The sequence below is a fragment of the Acomys minous genome (assembly GCF_964271855.1).
Source record: "Acomys minous genome assembly, chromosome: 2".
In the NCBI taxonomy this organism is placed as follows: domain Eukaryota; kingdom Metazoa; phylum Chordata; class Mammalia; order Rodentia; family Muridae; genus Acomys; species Acomys minous.
Window position 1 is genome coordinate 46332303 of NC_140484.1, and position 23840 is coordinate 46356142.

Genomic DNA, 23840 nt, shown 5'->3' on the forward strand with positions numbered 1-23840 from the left:
AATACAGAGAATATTAGCATGGCCCCTGCAGAAGGGAGACACACAAATTCATGAAGCATTGTATGTTAAAAAAGTTTTTAAAAGATTTATTTAATTATTATGTATACAGTGTTCTGCCTGCATGCACACCTGAAGAGGGCCCGAGATCTCATTATAGATGGTTGTGAGCCACCATGTGGTTGCTGGGAATTGAACTCAGGACCTTTAGAAGAGCATGCAGTGCTCTTAACCTCTGAGCCATCTCTCCAGCCCTAAAAATATGTTTTTAAGTTTCTTTTTATTGAAAATAATTTTCATATAATATATTCTTTTTATGGTTAATAGTCAAAAATGAAGCCCTCTTTATTTAGATGTTGGATGAAATTAACCAAGATTAATCCTAACAATATTTATCCACATTTTCTTACAATACAGTGCTTTTATCACAACAATGTAAAGTATCTTTTTATTTAAAACATTTATTTTTCAGTTGTTTTTAACATGAAACCTTTTCAAGAGTTTGTCTCAAGAGAATTCTAAGAAACACAGACCATCCACAGAGGTAGTCAGGTACTTCCTTCATCTTTTCAGTAAGGAAATGCAATTGAACTATATTGGCTCCAGTGTATGTGCTTTATAGAAAACAATCCGTTTTAACACCTTATAAAATTGTTGCCTTGAGTTTCTACAGTCGGTAATGAGATAATGCTTTTTTAAATGTTCGTTAAAATATACAAACATATAATCAGGACCATTGAATGGATTTTTTTTTCTTAAACTAGAAAGATTACAGTCAAGGTCACAGCTGTTTAAAGTGCTCTACATAATTACTAAAGTCTAAAGTAAGTTTATGATATTGAATTAAATTTGATAAAAATTACCACGATTAGACTATCTAAAGAATAATATCTGTTTATTTTCAGTTAAATTTAACTAATACCCAAAGTATTTGGTGTCACTGTTTGATTTCAAAACAATCTCATTTCAAACTCTTTTAATATTTTATTAATTTATTCATATTACATATCAATTGTTATTCCATCCCTTTTATCCTCCCATTCCTCCCTCCCTCTCGCTTTCCCCCTACTCCCCTCCCCCATGTCAGACTCATTTTTTTAAACCCTAGACAGGGTTTCTCTGTGTAGCCCTGCCTGTCCTGGAGCTCACTCTGTAGACCAGCTTGATCATGAACTCAGTGATCCACCTGGTTATGCTGGGACTAAAGTCATGTGCCACCAACACCTGGCTTTAAAACCAACTCTTTTCCCATGTCTGTCATGCTTTGCAATTCCTATGACATACCCCAAAGCACTTTGCTTACCATTTCTCATAAAGAATATATACAAGATCATTTCCCAGTTCTTCTTGGTGTAACGTAGTGTAAGAAAAAATCCTTAAACATTTGTCATGTTAACAATATGTACTATAGTATACAGTAAAATACTCTTTGACAGTATAGACAATATAGTTAAACAGAATGTAACTATATCACTGAAATAAAATTATTAGTACTCATTATGGGGGAGGGATGTTTGAAGTGAGCTATGGGAAAGGCAAATAAAAGTTTCATTCATTACACAGAGAAATTCTTGGTGTGAGAACTCAATAAGGAGAAAGGATTTGGCCAGAGTAGTAAAGCAAGAGGTGGCTTGGGATAGACTGCTTTCTATCAGGAGTCTCCACCCTCAAGGGGCTAGGAAACACAACAACGTAACAATGTGCTTCACACAATATATTCTGACTGGTTCCCCATCCTCCGTCTCTTCCCAGATCCTCCACAACCCCACAGTCTTTCTCTCTCACTCTCTTTTTAGAAAACAAACACACAAACAAAATAACCCACAATTTGAAAGGTGAAAAAAACACACACATAAAAATCCTCCATTAAAACACAAAATCAGAAAATATAATAAACAAAAGACCAGTAAGACAAAAAAAATGCCTAAATAAAGCCACATTAAACAAAAATGTGTGCAAAGTACAATTGAGTTCATTTTCTGTTGGTCATCACTACTGGTCTTGGGGCCTACCTATCCTTGGGTGGCTACTATATCCAGGGAGACTCCATTGGGGAGAATTAATTTGTTACTGTTCCCCACCCCCTTCAAATCAGTTTCTACCTCCTATGAGGATCACCATGTTTTCCACATTTGAACAACAGTCTGTCTTTTTCCAGTGTCTATAATGTTCATTATTACATTTCACACCTCACAGTGTTTGGTGAGTAAAAAGAAGGGAAGAAAGGAAGGAAGGAAGGAAGGAAGGAGAGAGGGAGGGAGGGAATGAAGGAAGGAGGAAGGGAGGGAGACTCAAGCTCAAGGTCCTGGTTCTAGAACTGCAACCAAATTTTGGTCAAGTTTGCTTCTCTTTGATGGACTTCTAAAAAACATCTTTAAGCCTTTGCAGTAAAGAAAATAATTCAGAAAGAATAGAGAGCCAGAAGGTAACGCACTTGCCTCCAAGTCTGAAGACCTGAGTTCAATCTCTGGGTGCTACATGATGGAAGGAAAGAACTGACTCCACAATTTATCTTTTGACTTCCACACATGTAATGGCATACACATACCATAGTACATGTATATCTACACACACACACACACAGAGAGAGAGAGAGAGAGAGAGAGAGAGAGAGAGAGAGAGAATGGCAGAGGAAATGAAGTTTCTAAAGGAACATCTATGCCCTTGAATATGGTCCCAGTTATTAGTAAATACTCTAAAAAGTAATTTGGACAGACTAATTAGGATGGACCTCACATAGCAGATTCTCCAAACACTATAGTGACCTCTAACCCCACACACTCACTCTATCTTTTGGGCAATGCTTTGAACTTTACTATCTGAATCCTCATTGCTGGCTTACAGTCTTGGTTTCTTTCTTTCTTTCTTTCTTTCTTTCTTTCTTTCTTTCTTTCTTTCTTTTTTGGGGGGGAGGTTTCCAGACAGGGTCTGTTTTGTCTTGGCTGTCCTGGACTCACTTTGTAGACCAGGCTGGCCTCGAACTCACAGTAATCTGCCTGCCTCTGCCTCCCAAGCACTGGGATTAAAGGCGTGCACCACCACACCTGACCCAGTCTTGGTTTCTTTTGAACAATGTATTTATATTCAACAGGACTCTTGCAGCTTCATCGATCACTTGCACACTGGATGAGAGAAAGAGCTGGAGCAGCAAGATGTTGAGGGCTCTGGGCACCTGAACGGGCGAGGCATGAGTCATATGGTGGGCTTGAAGCACAGAACCCATATCAGGACTGATAAAAAACACCAGAGTGCTTCCAACTCTGCAGTGTGTCTGAGGTTTGTCTGTGTCTTTGTGTCTTTCTCCAAAACCAACTATTCATGCTAAGTTCAAACCAGGCTATTCACGTTATAAATCGTAGAGTTTTCTTCAGATGTTTGCTAGACCAAAGACAGAAAAGGAGTCCACTGAGGGTTTTCTATGTGCAACATTCTGGGTTAGTTGTTTGGTTTTGCTGTGTTCTAGAAGGTTAATGCTATTTATAAAGTTGAGGTTCTGGCAGAGGTGGACTTAGTAATGTCCCAGAGCCTCTCAGAGTCTCCCTTTTCAACTGTGTGAGGTAGGTGCAGGGTTCATTAACCTGGATTATGTGACCTTGGACTTTTCTTGTTGCTATGAAAACGTATCTGAGACTGAGCAACATAATGAGATATTTATTTAGCCCACAGCTTTAGAGGTTGTAAGTCCATAATTAGGCAGCCATATCTGGGTAAGGTTTCATGCTACCTCACAACATGGTGGGGTTTGAAAACAAAAAGGTAGATAGACAACATGTTAAAGAGAGGAGAACAAAGAAACTAACCTACTTTTCAAAAGCCCACTTTACCATAAACTAACCTATTCCTTTAAGAAGTAATTCAGTCCCAGAAGGAAGACATTAATCCTTTATCAAAGTTTCCAATGCCTTGACAACCAAATTTCAACATAAATTTTGGTAGGGACAAACAATATGAAAATTATAGCATTCTGTAAGTGTCACCTTCCACGAAGCCCTTGGACAAGGACACAGTGACTCATCTGGAACACACATCTTAATAACTGACTGGCCACTTGCTTTGAGTTGGTACTCTAAACATGTCACCTTATTTGTTTTTAAAGCAAATTTATAAACAACTTACTGCGAGCTCATTTAAAGATAGAGAAATTGAAACAAGAGATGTTAGCTCGCCAAAGTGATACATGAGTAAATGGTGCAGCCATGAACTGATCCCTGGGAGTCTAAGTCCATATTTGATAGTTATCTCAGTTGGGTGGTTTACTACCCAAACATTTAATACAATGATGCAATTGTGGGGATTGGGGCATTTTTATATTTTAAATTCCTAATGATAGTGTGTACATGCATGTTCATGTATGTACAGGTGCACACACATGTGGAGACATGCCTCCATTGTCATTTATCAGGTACCATCTACCTTGTTTTCTGAGATAGGCCTACTAATGGCTTTCAATTTGCCAAGTAGGTTAGGCTAGCTGTCCAATCCCCTGTACTGGCTTTTTAACATGAGTTTTTGAAATTTATCTTAGACTCTCATGCTTACAAGCACTTAGCTGACTAAGTCATCTCTCTGGCTCCTTTTGCTTTAAGCCCTCTGTAATGCCCAGACTCCCATGTATGTGTAACTACTTGTCCATAGCATCTGTAATGTGGATGATCATTATTAACCCAGGGCTGTCCTTTGTCCTTGTGGTCTGTGGGAAACATGACTGTAACCAACACCTGGAACAGCTCATCTGTGACCATATTCGTCTTCTTGGGATTCTCAGACCATCCAGAACTCCGAACCTTCCTCTTTCTGACTTTCCTGGGCATCTATCTCGTGACCTTGACCTGGAACCTGGCCCTAATCCTCCTGATCAGAGGTGACACCCGTTTGCACACACCCATGTACTTCTTCCTCAGCAACTTATCCTTTATAGACATTTGCTACTCATCCTCTGTAGCTCCCAAGATGCTCTCTGATTTCTTTCGAGAGCAGAAGACTATCTCATTCCTGGGATGTGCCGCTCAGTTCTTTTTCTTTGTTGGTTTGGGCCTAACTGAGTGCTTCCTGTTGACAGCAATGGCTTATGACAGATATGCAGCCATCTCCAACCCGCTGCTCTACACCTCCCTCATGCCCCAGGGTCTCTGTATGCGCATGGTGGCTGGGGCATATTTTGGTGGCTTCCTGAGTTCTTTCATTCAGGCCAGTTCCATATTTCAGCTCCACTTTTGCGGACCAAACGTCATCAACCACTTCTTCTGTGACCTCCCACCAATCCTGGCACTGTCCTGCTCCAACACATTCCTTAGCCAAGTGGTGAATTTCCTCATAGTGATCACGGTAGGAGGGACTTCATTTCTCATCCTCCTGGTCTCCTACAGTTACATAGTGTCTGCAGTCTTGAAGATCCACTCTGTGAAAGGCCGGTGGAAAGCATTCAACACGTGTGCCTCACACCTCACGGCGGTGAGCATGCTATTCGGGACAGCACTCTTCATGTACCTGCGGCCCAGCTCCAGCTACTCATTCAGCAGAGACAAGGTAGTGTCTGTCTTCTATTCGCTGGTGATTCCCATGCTGAACCCTCTCATTTACAGTTTGAGGAACAAAGAGATCAAAGATGCCCTGTGGAAAGTGATGGAGAAAAAGAAAGTGTTTTCTAACTTGTGAGTGGAAACATACTCCTCCACTTCACTAGAGGCAAACATCACCCTAGCCATCACCTCCTCCTCTGCCTTGGGCAAGGGAGACATTCTGTGTTAATATTTGAAAATGAACTATAAAAATGATCCCCAAGAGTGTATAGGGATAGACAACTGGAATTGGGAGACATTGGGTGGCAATGCGGAAACCTAGTGTAGGGAAAACTCCCTAGAATCTATGAGTGTGGCTCCAGCCAAGACCCATAGTAATTGGGAATACGGAGCCTGAACCAGCCATCTTCTGTAACCAGGAAAGGCTTCCAGTGATGGAACTGGGATACCAACCCAGGCACAAAACTTTGATTTACAATCTGTCCTGCCTGAAAGATGTGCTGGGTCAGTGGTGGTGCAGAAGTGTGGGAGTGGCCAACCAATGACTCATCTAACTAGAGGCCCACACTGGGAGAGGGAGCCCATACTACACATTGCCTGAATGGCCAGGAATGGCTGAATAGTCCAGGGTCCTAAGATAGAACCAAACAAAACTGACCCAAAAAGGTCAAGGAAACGATTCCTAATGATAGTCTGCTCTACTCACAGATCAGTTCCTAGCCCAATTGTCACCAGAGAAGCTTCATCCAGCAGTTGCTGAATGGGAGCAGATGCAGATACCTACATCCAAGCATTAAGTGGAGCTTGAGGAACCCTTCTGAAGAGAGGAAAGAAAGATTATAGATAGGTAGAGGATGCCAGGGGAACACAGCCCACAGAATTAACTAAGCAGGGCTCATAGGGGCTCATAGAGGCTAAAGTGGCAATCACAGAGCTTGCATGGGCCTGAGCTAGGTCCTTCGTATATACGGTATGGCTGTTTAACTTAGTGCTCTTATGGGACTCCTAACAGTGGGAGTTTGGAGAGTCTCTGACTCTTTTGCCTACTATCCTAGGACCCTTTTCCTCTACTGGGATGCCTCATCCAACCTTGATATAAGGATTTGTGCCTTGTTGTATATTGCTATGCTGTGTTCAGTTAATATCCCTGGAAGGTCTGCTCGTTCCTGAAGGGAAACAGGAGAGGAGTGGAGGGAGGGGAAACTGTGGTGAGAATATATTGTGTGAGAAAAGAATAAAATAAAATAAAAAGAAAACGAGGCCCTTCCCATCAAATGTGTCTCCATTCTTCATGCTCACTTGCCTATTGAAGTCACCAATCAAAGACAAAGGTGAAAGGAATTTCTTCATTAAAACCAGCTCCCATCTGGGCATGGTAGCCCACTCAATTAATCCCTATACTCAGGAGGAATAAGCAGACAGATGCTTATGTGAGCTGATGCTAGCCTGATCTACACAAGGAGTTCCAGGCTAGTGGGGATCATATCCTGAGATGCTATCTCAAAACGAATTTATAGTAACATATTTTGTAATGATTGTGACAGCTATCTATTATTAGGCAATGGATGCCAAACACAAAGTTATTTAATCAAATATTCATTACAATGCTTTAGTTATATCACACTGTATTTAGGATATGAGATGAAGAAACAATATCTCAACAGGAAACCCAACTTGCTCAACATCACGCCAGAAATAAGGACAGAACTCTGGTATAGATACAGGTCTTCTGGAAATTGCTCCTACCAAATGGCAGAATTTGAAGAGGTCTGCTGTTTATAGGTTAGAAAAATTATAAGAACAAAACATCCAATCCATTAAACAGGGTGTTCTTGTTGAATTCACTTTATGGCAGCTGAGCCGTTCTCTAAGCAAATGCTAAAGAGGATTTTCCCTTGCTACAGCCTCCACCTCAGCTGTACAAGAACTTGACAAACCCAAGTCGATTGGTCCAACAGTTTTGCACTGTTGACCATCTCTCTCCAAGTCTGTCATCAGTTGAGTCAGTATTGCCTAGATTTTAACCATGTTACGTCTTCATCAGTCTGACTGGGAACAAATCCCACTTCGGCTTAATGTCTGTCTTGATCAACATAACCATACATGCCCTCTTCCATCTGAAGAGATCCCTCGGAAATCTCTGTTCCTCCCTTACCTGGGTTAACACTTGCAGCTCCATGAGGGGTATTGCATATTTTTCATCATCTTGGGGAAATGCAGAGTAGACTCTCATACCCATATAACTGCTCTTTGGAGGGAAAGACATTTAAAGTAGGTTTGTCCATCAGAGATATCCCTGCTAGGAAGATCCACTCTGGTTTCATTGTGTCTCTAGACACTGCCAACGTACTCCCTTTTGCTATCCTGGTCACTTGAGGACCCCATGGAGCCATAGAGCCTCCAACATGCCTCCTCACTACACACCCAGATCCCCACATCTGCTGTCCTCAAGCTGACCTGAGCTTACAGACAATAGACGACTTGGAGAGGTACTCCGGAAGGCAGGAGATAAGGAGCCAGCAGGCAGTTTTCCAATGTTTCGATGGTGTCTGCTCACAGGGTGCCACAAGTTCCACAAAAGAAAAGATCTCAACCTTCTTACAGCTTATCCTTCCCCTGAGCACTGCACAGGCCAGCGCACTGACTTTTTGGTAAGGGTAGGCTTTGTAGCAGCAATATTGAGATTTGACGTGATTTCATTGTTCAAATAAGAGAAATGTTACTCCACATTGGGAGGAACATAATCAATACATTGGAGGAAAATCAGCTGTCTTCGGTTTCCTGGATTCCCAAAATTCACTCCCATCCAAGACTAAAAATATTTAGGATGACCTCTATAAGTCATAGACAGTCACTGCTCGATATCCAAAAACTTGTATGCTAATTAAAAATAAAGAAAAAATCAAGGTATCAGGATGCATCCTTTAGTCTCTGAAAAGTAAAACATAGTTAGTAATTTAAATATATCTCATTTGGTACTAAAAGTTAAGAACTCTTAACTAGGCACAATAGCACATACCTGATTCCAGTCCCAGATGACTCTGTATGTAAAATTCTTGCTACACATGACTGATAACCTGAGCTCCATCTTTGAAACCCACCATGGACAGTGAGTACAAACTCCCACAAGTTGTTCTCTGACCTCTCCATATACACTGTGGCATACACAGGTACACACATGTGTGCATACATGCAATAATAATAACTAAATTTTTAAATTAAAGAAATCAAAGCATCAGCTGAATTCCTGATACCCTTCCATGGAGAACAAGGCTCTTATCTGACCCCATAGCTGTTTCTGAGGAGTTAGCCCACTCAGAAAGACTAACTTACTATTGCTGTACATCCCTGGAGTCTTCAAAGAGATAGCATACTGGCCTGGAGAGATGGCTTAGAGGTTAAGAGCATTGGCTGCTCTTCCAAAAGTCCTGAGTTCAATTCCCAGCAACCACATGGTGGCTCACAGCCATCTATAATGAGATCTGGTGCCCTCTTCTGGTATGCAGGTGTGTAAGTAGGCAAAACATTGTATACATAAATAAATTAATCTTTAAAAAAAAAAAGATGGCATGCTTCCTACAAGGAGACAGATGCCACTAAAACAGAAGAAAGAAGGGGGAGCTAAGCTATCCTAGCCAAATTTCTCCAAAAGTCATGCCAACCTTCCGAGGGCAGGCTGAGTGAAGAAAAAGCCCTGTAGGCTCCCCTTCTGGGAGAGATGGGAATGGAGTTCCAAACACATCCTGAGATATCTAAGCTTCTTCCAATCTCCCTCACCAAATGCTGAACTGAAGGGCCATTCATGGCTCCAAGGGCCTCCCTGTCAGGAGAGGACAACCAGACTGCCAGGAATCCCCAAATCTCAGGGTAGGACTCAATAAGGATGTTTCTAGCCAATGCCTGGATTTTTTTTCAGGACTGTTGAGAAAACACAATCATTATTTTAAATATTTTGGAAAATGATTTAATAAATATCACGAATTTTTGTTATCAAATCTCTCCCTCTTCCTCTTCCTCTTTCCCTCCTCCCCCCCCAACACACACACAGACATCCTTTTAGGAAAGCATGTCAAGATTCCCAGGACCATCAATCAAATCCCTGTGCCATTTTTCCCTATCCCTTGATCCACCACAGTTATAACTATCGATGATGTAATCTATGTCTGACTTCCCTCCAGACAATAAACTCCATGAATGCAGAGGTCACACTGTTTTTCTGATATCCAGAAGTCACTAAATACGTGTTGTGATTGATCATTAGGATTAACCTTTTAAAGGAATCAATGATATGGCCAAATTGTGATATCTGTCATATGAAACTGGATGTTGCATATTATTGATGAAATGTCTGTACGTGGGTGTGAATGACTTTGCACAAAGCTCAATGATGATCTAGCGCAGATAAGTGGCTTCTGGGTTTTGTTTTGTTTTGTTTTGTTTTTTCCGGGCTTTCCTGAGTACATTTTCATCACCTCCTCACTGTATTCTAATTGTGGAGGGGGGAGAGGAGGGAGAGGTGGGGGAAGAGGGATGGGCACAGAGAGACAGAAGAAAGGACACACGCGTGTTGCTTAGTAACTTTTTAATAACTCCCATTGCATCCGCAAGTGCTTGCCTTTGCCATTGAAAATTACATTTGCTACAAATATCTGGCACAAATCCCTACGCTGACTATTATATTAGACTTCTAATTTGGTGTTTGGGGGCACACTGCCGGCTGTGCATGTGTTCTGGCTGAAGAAGAGCCGACCTTGACGATGGGTAAACTGGAACGCTTGTCTTTCTAACACAGAGGTAGGTGAAAGCGTTCTGAAGATGTGATAGAACCTACGATTTAGGTAGTGTTCATCCTTTAGACTCTGAAAATTAAAACACTTATTAGTAATTTAAGTATACGTTATCTTTACTGAAAGTTAAAAGACTCTTAGCTGGGTGTGGTAGCACACGCCTTTGATTCCAGCACTCAGGAGGCCAGCCTTGTCTGCATAGAGAGCTTCGCACTAGCCAGACCTACATAGTGAGATCCTGTCTCAAAAACTAAGATAGATAGATAGATAGATAGATAGATAGATAGATAGATAGATGGTACGATCTATAGCATAAAGCACTGTACTTCTGAAACACATTTAAACTAAACTAAAAGTTGATTTCTTTGTGTCAAACTCATTGCATGAGCATCTAGTGAGTATCTCTGATGTGTAGGATATTAATCCCTATGATGCCTTTATAAAAAGAAGATTAAAAGCTACCTTCAAACAGAAGAGAAACTTGCATAATAGTGATGTCATCATTGCAATGACGTTGGTGAACTACACTTGTATAATGCTTTGGTGTACATTCACAGGCAGAAAGACAGTAACACTCTCTCACAGTAACACAAATGATTACCGGGTGTAGTAGAAGGTCTAAAAAAAAAAGAGTAAAGGAGAGCAGACACTTGGTGGGGATCTACTACACATTACACACTCACATCCACTAGCTCATACATCTGTTCCCAAAGAATTACCAAATAACCGAATTATGCTAGTAAGATGCTAGCAATTCAACGGAAATGAAAGTCTTGACTCCAGGAGTTTTTCATTTTAAGTGAAAAAAAAAAAAAACAACAGGAATATGTATAGAACATGCTGGGCTGCCAGAAGCCAAGCCCACTGGGAAGAAAACCCCAGGCTTCCCATTGTGTGGAATGATGCTCCAGAGGTCATAATGGCTAAATTGCTCAGGGCTAGAGTGTCAAAATGAAAAGCACTTGACATGTGTGTGCCCTTTGGGCAAGCTGCCTCTAGGACTGATCATGCCACCCTGAGGGGGTCGTGTAGCATGGCTGTCACTTCATCCTGAACTCTTCTTGAGCCCAAGTCTAGGATTTTTCTAAAGTGATTGGCCACACAATGAGAAGCCTGGGGTTTTCTTCACAGTGGGCTTTGCTTCTGGCAGCCCAGCATCTTCTATACATATTTCTGGGCAATATTCATCATGAAAAGATACATCTGAGTGCAATTTTAATTTGCACTTTAATTAGAAGTATGGTTAACCATATTTTCACATGTGAGCTGATCAACACATCATTGTGAGGCTTATACTCTATTTTTTAAAGTTTCTGTCAGTGTCATGTTGGTTTACAAAAGCTTTTCATCAAAGATATTAAGAATAGATCAGGCATGGTGGCGCACACCTTTAATGCTAGCACTTGGAAGGCAGAGGCAGACAGATCTCTATGCATTTGAGGCTAACTAGCTTACATAGTGAGTTTCAGGCCAGCAAGAGCTACATAAGGGAGGTCTTGTCTCACAAACAACAACAAAGATTAATCTTTTGGGAGGTTTTTACAGATAGTGTCCCATTTTTTCACTTATATTTTATTGATATTTACAATACGTTTGAAGCCATGAGTGTTACACACTGTCACCTAATCAAATCTAATTGTCTTTAATATACTTTTCATCTACTTCAAATATTTTCATAGTCTTATGTATTTATTTGTGTTTGTTTGTTTTATGTATATTAGTGTTTTGTCTGCAAGTGTGTCTATGCACCACTTGTGAGCCATGGTGCCCCTGGTGTATGTGGAAGCCTGAAGGAGGAATCAGATCTTCTGACAGATGAATCACAAATGGTTGCAATGCACCATGTGGGTGCTGGGAATCAAATCCAAGTCCTCTGAAAGAGCAGCCGGGGCTTTTAATCATTGAGCCATCTCACCAATCCATCCAAAAATTATTTTTAAAAACATCACTTCAATTTTATTCTAATGTTTTCACTGCTTTAACATTTGCTACCTATTGTTTTATTTTTCTGTGAGAAATACATAAGTTTGTAATCCGTTTCAGTTTTTAGTATCCCTGTGTAAAGGGAAGCCAAAGATTCAACATATTTAGAACTAGGCTCAATCAACACTAGAAAATTAATATATCATGTAACTCTGTATGTCTATTTCTGGGACCTGGTCTTAAATAAATTATAGATGCATGTGAAAAATCATTTACCAATTGCTACATACTGGATTATTTAAAATATTAATTAAAGTCCACTGGTCAGTTTAAGAAAGGAACGTGAGATTTGTGTGGTCCCTCTCTCCTATGCGTTCAGAAAGCCTGGATCCCAGTGCTATCCATCACTGGCTTTCCAATCTCCCTTTCTCAGCTCCAGTCTCCCAAGACTGCTTCCTCACCTAGCTAATGCCTTGTGCCTCTCAATCCTTCAAAACAAATGTGACTCCTTATTTATAGCATACAAAGTCTCTATCTTAGCAAACAATATACTGCCCATCAGTCTTCAGAGGAGCTGGCAGATTTTAGAGCAACAGTAACAGGATACATACAATAAAATAAAATGAGAAGAAGGAGGAGGAGGAGGAGGAGACAGAAGAAAAGAAACTACAATATGGCTGCATACTTTTTAATGGGATAAGTAATGAAGTACCACATATGTTTTGAAAAGCAAGACAGTAACAGAGTCCCGACTTTTCTAAGATGAATATTATGAAGTGTTCTCCCTTCTACACATAAGCATTTCCCTTGGGGCTGGCTCCACAGAGTGTGTCTTCAGCAGTGTCGTGGTGCTCGTCCATGTAGTTGCCTTTGATAAAAGACAAAGTCTCGAGTAGATTTTGGTCCTGCTTGGCTTACTGCTGCTGCTTGATCAGTGAGTGCAGAAGGAAAGAATAGCTTCAGAAGCCAGTCACAGGGACAATGATACTGGATGCTAGCACACTGAAATAAGACTCCTACTGAGTTGTGTACCTTAAGCACATATCAGTGAAGGATTGTAGAAATGCTTCAACTAAAAGTATGTAACTTAAAATAGAAAAATGACAATTTGCTTTTCTGTAGAAATGAATTTTTTTTTTTTGGTTTTTTAGTTTTTTGAGACAGGGTTTCTCTGTGTAGCCTTCACTGTCCTGGACTTGCTTTATAGACCAGGCTGGCCTCGGACTTACAGTGATCTATCTGCCTCTGCCTCCTGAGTGCTGGGGTTAAAGGCGTGTGCCACCACACCTGGCTTAGAAATGAATTTTTAATGATAGGAATATCAGCAACCTAAGATGTTCACAAGGTTTCTATTTAAGTTTTATGTATCCTAATTTCTCAGTAAATACATTAAGTTGACCAGAATTTTTAGGTAATTTTGAAGAAAAAACATCAACAATTGTTATGGAATCCTCTAGTATGTTTATTTTGAGGGAAGATGATTTATATTTTTTCATCTTTATTTTCATCTTCATTATGCTGTGTTTGTTTGTTTGTTTGATTGATTGATTGTTTGTTGAGACAGGGTTTCTCTGTGTACCCTTGGCTGTCCTGGACTTACTTTCAAGACAAGGCTGGTCTCAATCTCACAGAAATCTGCCTTCCTCTGTCTCCCCAAGTGCTGGCATTACAGACATGTGCCACCACGCCCAGCTTTATGCTATCTTTTTCACATTTTATTCAACTGCTTTAAATTCCAACTGTCTAAATATACTCCTGAAGTGGAATTTGGTCATCTCAGATGTCTGAATGCTCTTAAAATTTTCTGCTTATTAAATATGCAGCTATTCTTATTGAAAATGATTTTATTCTCCAATGGTTTATTTCTGATTTGAAAACAAAGGCTATTTTTCTGTTATATAGAAATTGTACAACGTTTCTAGAATACACATTGAAGAATCTGGCTAAAGTTCTCTTTTACTACTTCATAGTCTCATTCTGACCAAATGAACACCTTTCTCTTTCTTACTCCTGTAGTGAAGAGCACTGAGCTGAGCCATCTCTGACATTCTTTGAAGCTCTAATGACCAGTTCTTCTGATCATTAAATGTTCTGACCATTAAACAGCCCTGAACATCCACCACTGGTCCTTGGCTTTCCGGGGGCCCTGTGAGTCCACAATGAGACCCTGGTTCATAGTTTTCTACAGAGCAGTACTTATGAGTGCCAGTTCTTCCTTCCTGTGCATCAGGAGATGAGAGTTGATCAAGCTAGTTAATGAATGACTTAAGCTTTGTCTACCCATCAGGATTATGATAATCCACAATAATTCCCAGACACTGATGTGGCAGAATGGTGCAGTCACAAAACTTGTGGGGACTGCTGAGGAAGAAAGAATCAGTGAACACTGGTTAAACATATCAAGATAGGTTTTAGACAAAACTACTACAAAAAGAAAGAATGTTTGAGCTCAGCTCCAGATGCAGCAAGAACGGGTGGGTGTCTACAGAAATTAGCCAGTGAAACTGACAGGATTAGTGGAAATTAGAAAAAAATACTGAAAGGGGCTATAGAGAACAGGATGATTCTTGATAAACTGGCTAAAATGAATTCTTGCTACAGGTAGACCAAGCACTCAGATACAAGGTTTTTTCTGTATTAACATTTGATGATTTTTTTAAATGTAGTCTTTTTGTTATTCACATTACATCCTGGTCCTAGCCCAGTCCCACCCACCCCCTCCTTTTTCCCATCCCCCACCACTATTCCTCAGAAAAGGGGATCCCCCTGTCCATCCACTCCAGCTCATCAAGTCGAATCAGGACTGAGGGTGTCCTCTTCTCCTGTGGCCTGGCATGGCAGTTCCGCTACAGGGAAGTGATCAAAATGCTGGCCAAAGAGTCCATGTCAGAGACAGCTCCCACTCCCCTTACTAGAGGACCCATATGAAGCCTGAGATGCCCATCTGCTACATCTTTGTAAGGGGCGTAGGTCCAGTCTATGCAAGGTCCTTTTTGGTGCTTTAGTCTCCTGGTTAGTTGACTCTGTTGGTCGTCTTGTGTAGCAGCTCTTGTCGCCTTCAGGTCCTTTTCTCCTTCCCCCCCACTTCTCCACAAGACTCCCTATGTATTGCCCAATGTTTGGCAAAAACTTTGACCCAAAATCCATCCTGCCTATAAGGTGTGCAGGGATAAAGATAGAGCAGATAGGGCAGAGACTGAAGGAATGACCAACCAATGCCTGGCCCAACCCAAGACCGGGAGAGAACCAACCCCTGACACTACTAACAATTCTCTGCTATGCTTGCAGACAGAAGCCTAGCAGAGTTGTCCTCTGAGAGGCTCCACCCAGAAGCACCTCAAAACAGATACAAGAATTTTAATGTTAGAAATGATGGATGAAAGTTTTGATGGGACAGCAAGGATGGGGGAATCTCACTAAATGGACTTAGCAGGTTGCCTGATGAAAATGGGCTTGGGAAGACAGGACAGGGAAGGCCAAGTCTGAAAAGCTGATGGAAAGAATGTTCAGAGGTTCCCAACCAAAATCTTTGGTCAAGGAGAATTATTTGAATTTGAGTCCTTGGCTTGCTGTTTGTTGACAGCAGCTGTACAAATGTAGGAAAGTCGTACACTGCTCTAAGCTTCAAAGAAAATCACAACCAGTCTGAAGGCCCCATTGACTTTAAGGTGAAAACCAAGACAAAATTTCAGTGTTTTGAAAGGCCCTGGTGAAAATGCAGACTAGCCCCCATGTAAAGAAGGTATTCCTACAAGACAGAGGACAATTAATAAGTGAGTGAGCACAGTGTGTGAGTGTCTCCCTACCCACAATAACAGCAACGACTATGATTGTTCTCCCTGCAAACCAGGGACCATTGGGATAAGGAATTTCTAGGCCAAAAATTGAAGACTTCGGTGCATTTTTTTTTCTACATAGTCATAACCAGCTGAGTACTTTAAAAATCCTAATAAACATAACAACGTGTAACAAATGGCATTTCAGCCTCGTGCTACCATAATCCAAACCCTAATTTTTTTTTTCTCCCTAGGTAGGCTTGACAGAAGCTTATCCCAGCCATGGGCCAGATAAACCACACCAACGTGAAGGAATTTGTCTTCCTGGCACTCACCCGCTTCCGAGAACTGGAGTTCTTTTTGTTCGCCGTCTTCTTTCTTGTGTACGTAACAACTGTGCTGGGAAACGCACTCATTGTGGTTACCATAACCTCTGAGTCTCGCCTCCACACTCCTATGTACTTCCTCTTGAGGAACAAATCCGTTCTCGATATTATTTTCTCATCTATCACAGTTCCCAAGTTCCTGGTGGGTCTTTTATCAGAGAGGAAAACCATCTCCTATAATGGTTGCTTGACACAGATCTTTTTCTTCCACTTTGCTGGTGGGGCAGATATTTTCTTCCTCTCCGTGATGGCCTATGACAGATACCTTGCCATTGCTAAACCCCTACACTATGTAACCATTATGAGGAGAGAGGTATGGATGGCCTTAGTGGTAGCCTCCTGGGTGGGTGGTGGTTTGCACTCCATTGTCCAGATAATTCTAATGCTTCCACTCCCCTTCTGTGGCCCCAACACTTTGGATGCCTTTTACTGTGATGTACCTCAGGTGGTGAAGCTGGCCTGCACGGACACTTTTGTTCTTGAACTTCTTATGATCTCCAACAATGGGCTGGTGACCCTGCTGTGGTTCCTCCTGCTCCTGGGCTCCTATACCATCATTCTATTTATGCTCAGATCCCATTCTGGGGAGGGACGGAGCAAGGCTCTCTCCACCTGCACCTCCCACATCATGGTGGTGACTCTCCATTTCGTGCCCTGTGTTTACATCTACTGCCGACCCTTCACGACCCTGCCCATGGACACAGCCATATCTATCAATAACACTGTCATCACCCCCATGCTAAACCCTATGATCTACACTCTCAGGAACCAGGAGATGAAGTCAGCCATGAGGAGACTGCAAAGGAGGCTGGGGCCTTCTGAAAGCAATAAGCTCGGGTAAGCCATCTGGTGGAGTCCAGAAGTCTAAAGCTAATTCAGTTCTCTGCATTTGCTAGTCTAAGAATAAGAGAGAGCCAGTTCTATATGTCTTCTGTGATATAGATGTCACCATATGTGTTCTATGATATAAACATGCAAATCTATTAGAGGGAATATGAAAATAAAATGAAGAGATGAGACCAGACAATGTACACTATCTGACTTGTATTCAGAAGAGAAGTCCAGGAAAAATAATTGAAATCAATCCCATAAGTGCTCCTATGCTGTCGTCTGTTGCTCTCATGCCAACTTTTCCCTTTTGTCACCACCTCTGATGCAGAATAACACTACTATCCACAAAGTTATCAGGGATGAAGTACGGTCAATGGTGTGAGGATGGTAGTCATAAAAGTCAGCATTGATGCTCATGTGGATCAAGCATCCAAGGTTCCCTGTTAGCTATCTTTGCATTCCTAAATAAACATGTACATATTGGTCAGTTATAAAAAATGATTTTACAAAATGAGTGCAGTATTATAAATGTATAATAAGGAATTATTTAAATTGGGATGTATCTGGTGTGTGTGTGTGTGTGTGTGTGTGTGTGTGTGTGTGTGTGTGTGCACGCGCTCACGTGTGTAAAAATATATGTCTAAAGCCCAGTGGTAGTGGTGGTGGTGATGGTGATGGTGGTAGTGATGGTAGTGGCGGTGGTGCACGCCTTACTCCCAGCACTTGGGAGGCAGAGGCAAGTGAATCTGTCAGTTCAAGGCCAACCTGCTCTATAGAGTTAGTTGGAGGACAGCCAGGGTTATACAGAGAAATCCTGTCTCAAAAAAATGAAACAAAGCTTATTCCTCTAATCCTACTCAGGAGGTAGAGGCAGGTGGATGTCTGTGAGTTCAAGGCTAGTCTGGTCTACAGAGCAAGTAAACAAAGTGTATTTCTAATCCAGTTGCTTCCTGTTCTTCATTCCATTCAACAGATTTGTCACTGAAATTAACCTTGGAGTTACATGTACAGTTTGAGACATATCTGTAGTATATCCATGATGTCATTTCATCTCAACATCAACCTCCTCTTTTCTTCTGTTCTTTCTGTTTCTCCAAAGAGGCATGTGGTGTGTGTGTGTGTGTGTGTGTGTGTGTGTGTGTGTGTGTGTGTGTGATATGATAACCTCTGGGGCCAATCCTCAGGAGCCATTCACCTTTTCTACTGAGACAGAGTCTCTCACTAGCTGGACCATTGGCTGCCAGATCGGTGAAGCACCTGGTTTCTGCCTCACTAGCACTTGGATTCCAAGCCTGCATACCCACCTCACCCAGCATTTTCACGTGGATTCTGAAGACATTCTTCATGATTGGGAAGCAAGCATCTTACTGACTGAGCCGTCTCCCCAGGCCCTTCCAGGATGTTTAAAACTGAAATTAAAATGTAGCTTCTATCTAAGAATTAGACAACTGTCACGGTTCAAAGACAAAAACTAGCTAAGAAATGTCTTCCACCATCAAGGCCTGTTTTCTATTAAATTTATTATTTAAATTTTATTTATTTTACATCCCAGTTGTAGCCCCCACCCTCATCTCCTCCCTGTGCCACCCTCCCTCCCGCTCCCCCCCCCCACATTCCCTTGCCTAGTCCTCTCCCACCACCTGGTCCCAGCCTACCAAGTCTCATCAGGACTGCCTGCATCCTCTTCCTCTGTGGCCTGGCAAGGCCACCCCATCAGAGGGAAGTGGCCAAAGAGCAGGCAACAGAGTCCACAGCTAAGACAGCCCCTGCTCCCCTCACTAGGGGACCCGCACAAAGACTGAGCTGCTCATTGGCTACATCTGAGCTTGGGGCCTAGGTCCTCTCCATGCATAGTCCGTCCTGGCCTATTTTAATAACAATACTGGATAAAAAAGAAACATGCTGTATGCAGGATCCCTTACAAATAACTATTGGGTAGGTGTTAGAATTCACCTCAACCATGGCTATGTAAAAGAATCTGTCCTGCTCTGTGCCTGCCTCAAATTCTGCCCCTTCTGTCTCCTCAGTCATTCAAAATCAAGGGGAAGATGGAGTTAGAAAGCTCAGGAAACTAAAGCACACACTGAACAACTTTTCATTTCTTATTGTTTTTAATTTGTTCCCTTTCCATCCTGATTGTAGCCCCTCCCTCGTCGCCCCTCAGTCCCACCCTCCACCCTTCACCCTGCCTCACCCCCTCCCCCAGTCCTCAGAAAGTAAGAACCCTCCCCCCCTCTCATCTGACTCAGCCTATCAAGCCTCATCTGGACTGCCTGTATCCTCTTCCTCTGTAGCCTGGCAAGGCCACCCCGCCAGGGGGACGTGATCAACGAGTAGGCACCAGAGTCCATGTCAAAGGTAGCCCCTGCTCTCCACAGGGACCCACAAGGAGACTGTGCTGCCTATCTACCACATCTGAACAGAGAGTCTATGTCCTCACCATGCATGGTCCTTGGTTGGTGCACTGGTCTCTACAACACCCCACCCTCACCTCTGTCCAGAGTTGTTGGCTCCATTGGTCTCCTTGTGGATCTCCTGTCCACTCCAGGTACTTCTATCCCCCAACTCTTCCGATAAGACTCCTTGTGCTCCACCCAACAACTTTTCTTATAAAGTACCAAATTGTTACAATGCATAAGATTAAGTCAGGATGGGTCAGAGGTGAGGACATCCTATTGTGACTTTAGGTAAGGGAAGCATGGGAGAATGGGGAAATAGAAGGATCCACAGGGTCCTAGAAACCTACAAGAAGAACATTACGACAGGCAGATCTAGGCCCAGGGGTCCTGCTCAAACTATGACACCAGCCAAGGATAATACAGGAAGTAAACTTTGAACCCCTACCCAGATCTAGCCGATGGACAGGACATTCTACACCGTTGAGTGGAGGGTGGGGACTGACTTTCAAACGGACTCTGCTGCCACATTTTTGACCACGTCTCCTTGATGGGGAGGCCTGGTAGCACTCAGAGAAAGGATAGCAGCCTACCAAGAAGAGACTTGATACCCTATGAGCATATACAGGGGGTGGAGGTCCCCCTCAGTCACAGTCATAGGGGAGGGGAGTAGGGGGAAAGTGGAGGGAGAGAGAAATGGGAGGATACAAGAGATGGGCTAACAATTGAGATGTAGGATAAATAAATTAATAAAATATTTTTAAAAGATTTAGTCAGGAAGGTTCTAGTAGATAATGCCTATTTTTGGTCCTCCCAGACTTCCATAAGACACAGCAACTTGCAACCAAGACTTATGATAACAGGAAAATGCTTTCTAGTCTTTTCTTTTTTATTATTCTTTCCATTTTTCATACAGAGACACGCATGTGTCTGTACATACATATGTGTATATGTATACATCAAAGTACTGTATATATCGTCTGTCACACATGCACATTATCCTCTTTTTCCTCCCACTCCTACAAACACCTTCTCAAGAATGATGACCTACCTAGTTTGATTAGGGTTGCTTTTATGAGTGTAGGTGGGTGTTATTTATTTGAGCGAGACAAACTTACTAGTAACTGTTGACTTAATTTTTTTAACCAGAATATTTTATTAACAACTTAGTGACCGAGCCTATGTCAATTATAACCCAATTAACCAAAACAGTAGGAAATGAGGATTAATGGACACAATAAGAAAACCTTAAGGATATCAGTTCCAAGGAACGATTCTCTGGTTGGGAGCCACAGGATTTCTTCCACTGGAACCTGGGGTAACCAGACCCCAGAGCCTCAGCAGGAGCCAGAGCTCTGAAGCCTTCTCTCAAGTGGTTTTCTCTAGGAGCGTCTTGAAGGGCAGCGATGAACAGTCAAATCTATCCCAAGTCTCCTATCCACCCCACCCCACCCAGTTCTGGGCTCATTTATATATCTCCTCCCAGAATCTGTTCGCTGGATCTTTTTCATCTGGTAGCAATTAAGCTCCTGCACGAGGTCATTGCTCTTCTAGTGAAATACCGTCACCTGTTCTCTCACGACCATTCCGATCCCACACTTGGGATCCTAAAGAACAGGTTTCTCTCCTTCAAGTAACAACACTGAGGATGTGATTCCTTAGTACCTTGGTAGCAATGTTCTATGATGAAATATTCATGGGCCCTGTCTTGAATAGGTCTTATGCAGGAAACCACAATGCTGTGAGTTCTTGAGTATAGCAGCCAAGTTGTGTCCAGAGGGCAGCATTTCACAGCCCTCTTTCCCATCCTCAATCTCTTACATTCTCTCTGTGGCCTTTTTATTGGTGTTTCCTTGAAGTGTGTGACATAGAAGTCTTGTTTAAGGCTTAGCCCTCAACAATCTCATGATTCTGATTCATCTTGGAAACTTTCTAAAGTTTCTTTCCCTTGATGAAATTTGTTAAATACTCCATCTGATGGCCCCTACAGAGAAACTTCCTACCAAAGATATATTATGTATCTTTTTCATATACCAATGTTCATTGAAAAGGCACACATCACTGAAATAGCTAGGATGGTTTTGCTTCCCCCACCCCAAAATCAGCTGTGACTTTGTCCTCATAAGCCTATGACATTAGATGCTCCCAGAGGCCAATCTTTCTCAAAAAGTCAGAGAACAGGAGAATGCGTTATTTTTTGCCTTCCACAGTCTTTGAAGGATTTTAAAGACAGATGTCCTTATAAGCTTTAACTGTCAACTTGATACAGTTAAGAAATATCTGAGAAGACAATCTCAATTGAGAAACTGTCTAAAGCAAATTAGCCTGTGTCCACATCTATTGGAGATTGTCTGGATTGTTAATTGATGTAGGAGAGCCCAGCCCATTGTGGGCAGCACCATTCCCTAGGTAGGTTGCTCTGAACCCTCTATGAAAGCTATCTGAAGATAAGCCTGCCAGGCAGCAAACAATGTATGACATATCTCTGTTACACTTTTTTGGCTGTAAAGTACATTACTTTATTGGAGGTTCTGCTAAATGTAATAGCAACTAGGTCTGCTATCAAGACTCTCTCTATCTTGACTTCCCTCAATGAAGAACAGTGATCTGAAATCATTAGCTGAATAAACCCTTTCCTCCATTAAGTTGCTTTTGGTTGAGATGTTTTATAACATGAACAAAAATGAAACTAGGGCAGCCATATGGAAACTTACTACTTCATAAGCCAATTAAAATATGCTAGTTTAAAAAAGGAAAAGGTAAATATTGCTCATGCCTAGATAATGATGCTGGAAGCTATGAGTTATAAAAAAAAATTCAGAGCCAGGTGGTCTATCTCCTTAGAATCTGTTTCTCAGAGAGCCCCTTTCCCCCCCCACACACACACTACAGATTTCTCTTTTCTAATTTTTTATTTAGTATAATTTATTCACATTACATCCCGATTATTATTCCCTAACTCTTATCTTCCTATTCCTACCCTCCCTCCCACTTTTGCCCCATTCCCCTTCCCTAGACCGCTGACAGAAAGGGGACCTCCTCCTTCACCATTTGGTCACAGCCTATCAGGTCTCATCAGGATAGCCTGCATGGGGCAGTGGTCAAATCACAAGCACCGGAGTACATAGCAGAGGGTCAGAGGCAGTCCCTTCCCTCACATAGGGAATTTACTGTCCATTGACTACATCTGAACAGGGCCTCTAGGTTCGCCGCTTGCATTGTCCATGGCTGATGCATCAGTTTGTGCAGGCCCCACTGTATCCACATCTACTGGCCTTGATGGGCTCCCTGTGGGGTTGCTAACCCCTCCAAGTCCTTCCATCCCCCACCCTTCCATACAACCCTCAGCACTCCACCCAGATCCAGCTTCAAGTGCCAGTATCTGTCCTGATCCCCCACTGGGTGGAGTCTCTCAGGAGACATCTATGTTGGGCTAATAATCCACCTATAAGTGAGTATATACCATGCATGTCTCCCTGGGCCTGGGTTACCTCACTCAGGATGATCTTTTCTAGTTCCATCCATTTGCCTGCAAATTTCAAGATTTCCTTGTTTTTAATAGCAGAATTGTATTCCATTATGTAAATGCACCACAGTTTCTTTCTCCATTCTTCAGTTGAGGGACATCTAGGTTGTTTCCAGGTTCTGGCTATTACGAATAAAGCTGCTATGGACTTAGTTGAACAAATGCCCTTGTTGTATTGTGGAGCATCTTACCATCCTTCTTCATGGCCTGCCAGAACTAGATGATAAGATTCTATTGCTCAAGACACCATACACCTTTGCTGCAAGATACAGAGAACTCGTGCTGGAATTGAGCTGCAAAGTTCCTCCATACTATCTAGTTTTCATATTGCCAGAAGGTGCTACGCAGGCTGCTGGGGGTGGGGGGAGAGTAATCAACAGATGTACTCAGCTTTGAACTCCATGGGGGGGGGGGCTATGATACTAACCACAAGGAAAGATGGCCCCACTGGTGCAATAGTGGCATGACTGCTCTCTGAGTGGATTTAATGCCTATTCCATGGGAAAGAATTTGTGCCTGCGATTGTACCTTGTCAAAAACCCGTGGCTTGATGGGAGTGGAGTGTCATAACCCTATGGGAGAAATTTACTCCCATTGTTCAGCTAAATTGGCGTGGTATCGAACTGCCTTCTAATCATTTACATTTGTACACACAGACAAATCATACAGCTGACCACAGGAAGCTTCTTTTTGCAGTGA

The 23840-nt window shown here is 42.1% G+C and overlaps 2 protein-coding genes across 2 annotated transcripts; both read left to right on the forward strand.

Moving 5' to 3' along the window:
* Positions 1–4698: 4698 nt before the first annotated feature.
* LOC311591940 (olfactory receptor 5A1-like) lies at positions 4699–5652 on the forward strand (the record flags this gene model as incomplete). Its single annotated transcript, XM_084771784.1, has 1 exon — positions 4699–5652. One exon carries the CDS (start codon positions 4699–4701, stop codon positions 5650–5652), a length of 954 nt encoding a protein of 317 aa, XP_084627910.1.
* A 10632-nt stretch (positions 5653–16284) lies between these two features.
* On the forward strand, positions 16285–17229 carry OR4D6 (olfactory receptor family 4 subfamily D member 6; the record flags this gene model as incomplete). The annotated part of the gene is made up of 1 exon (XM_084771790.1): positions 16285–17229. One exon carries the CDS (start codon positions 16285–16287, stop codon positions 17227–17229), a length of 945 nt encoding a protein of 314 aa, XP_084627916.1.
* Positions 17230–23840: the final 6611 nt, after the last annotated feature.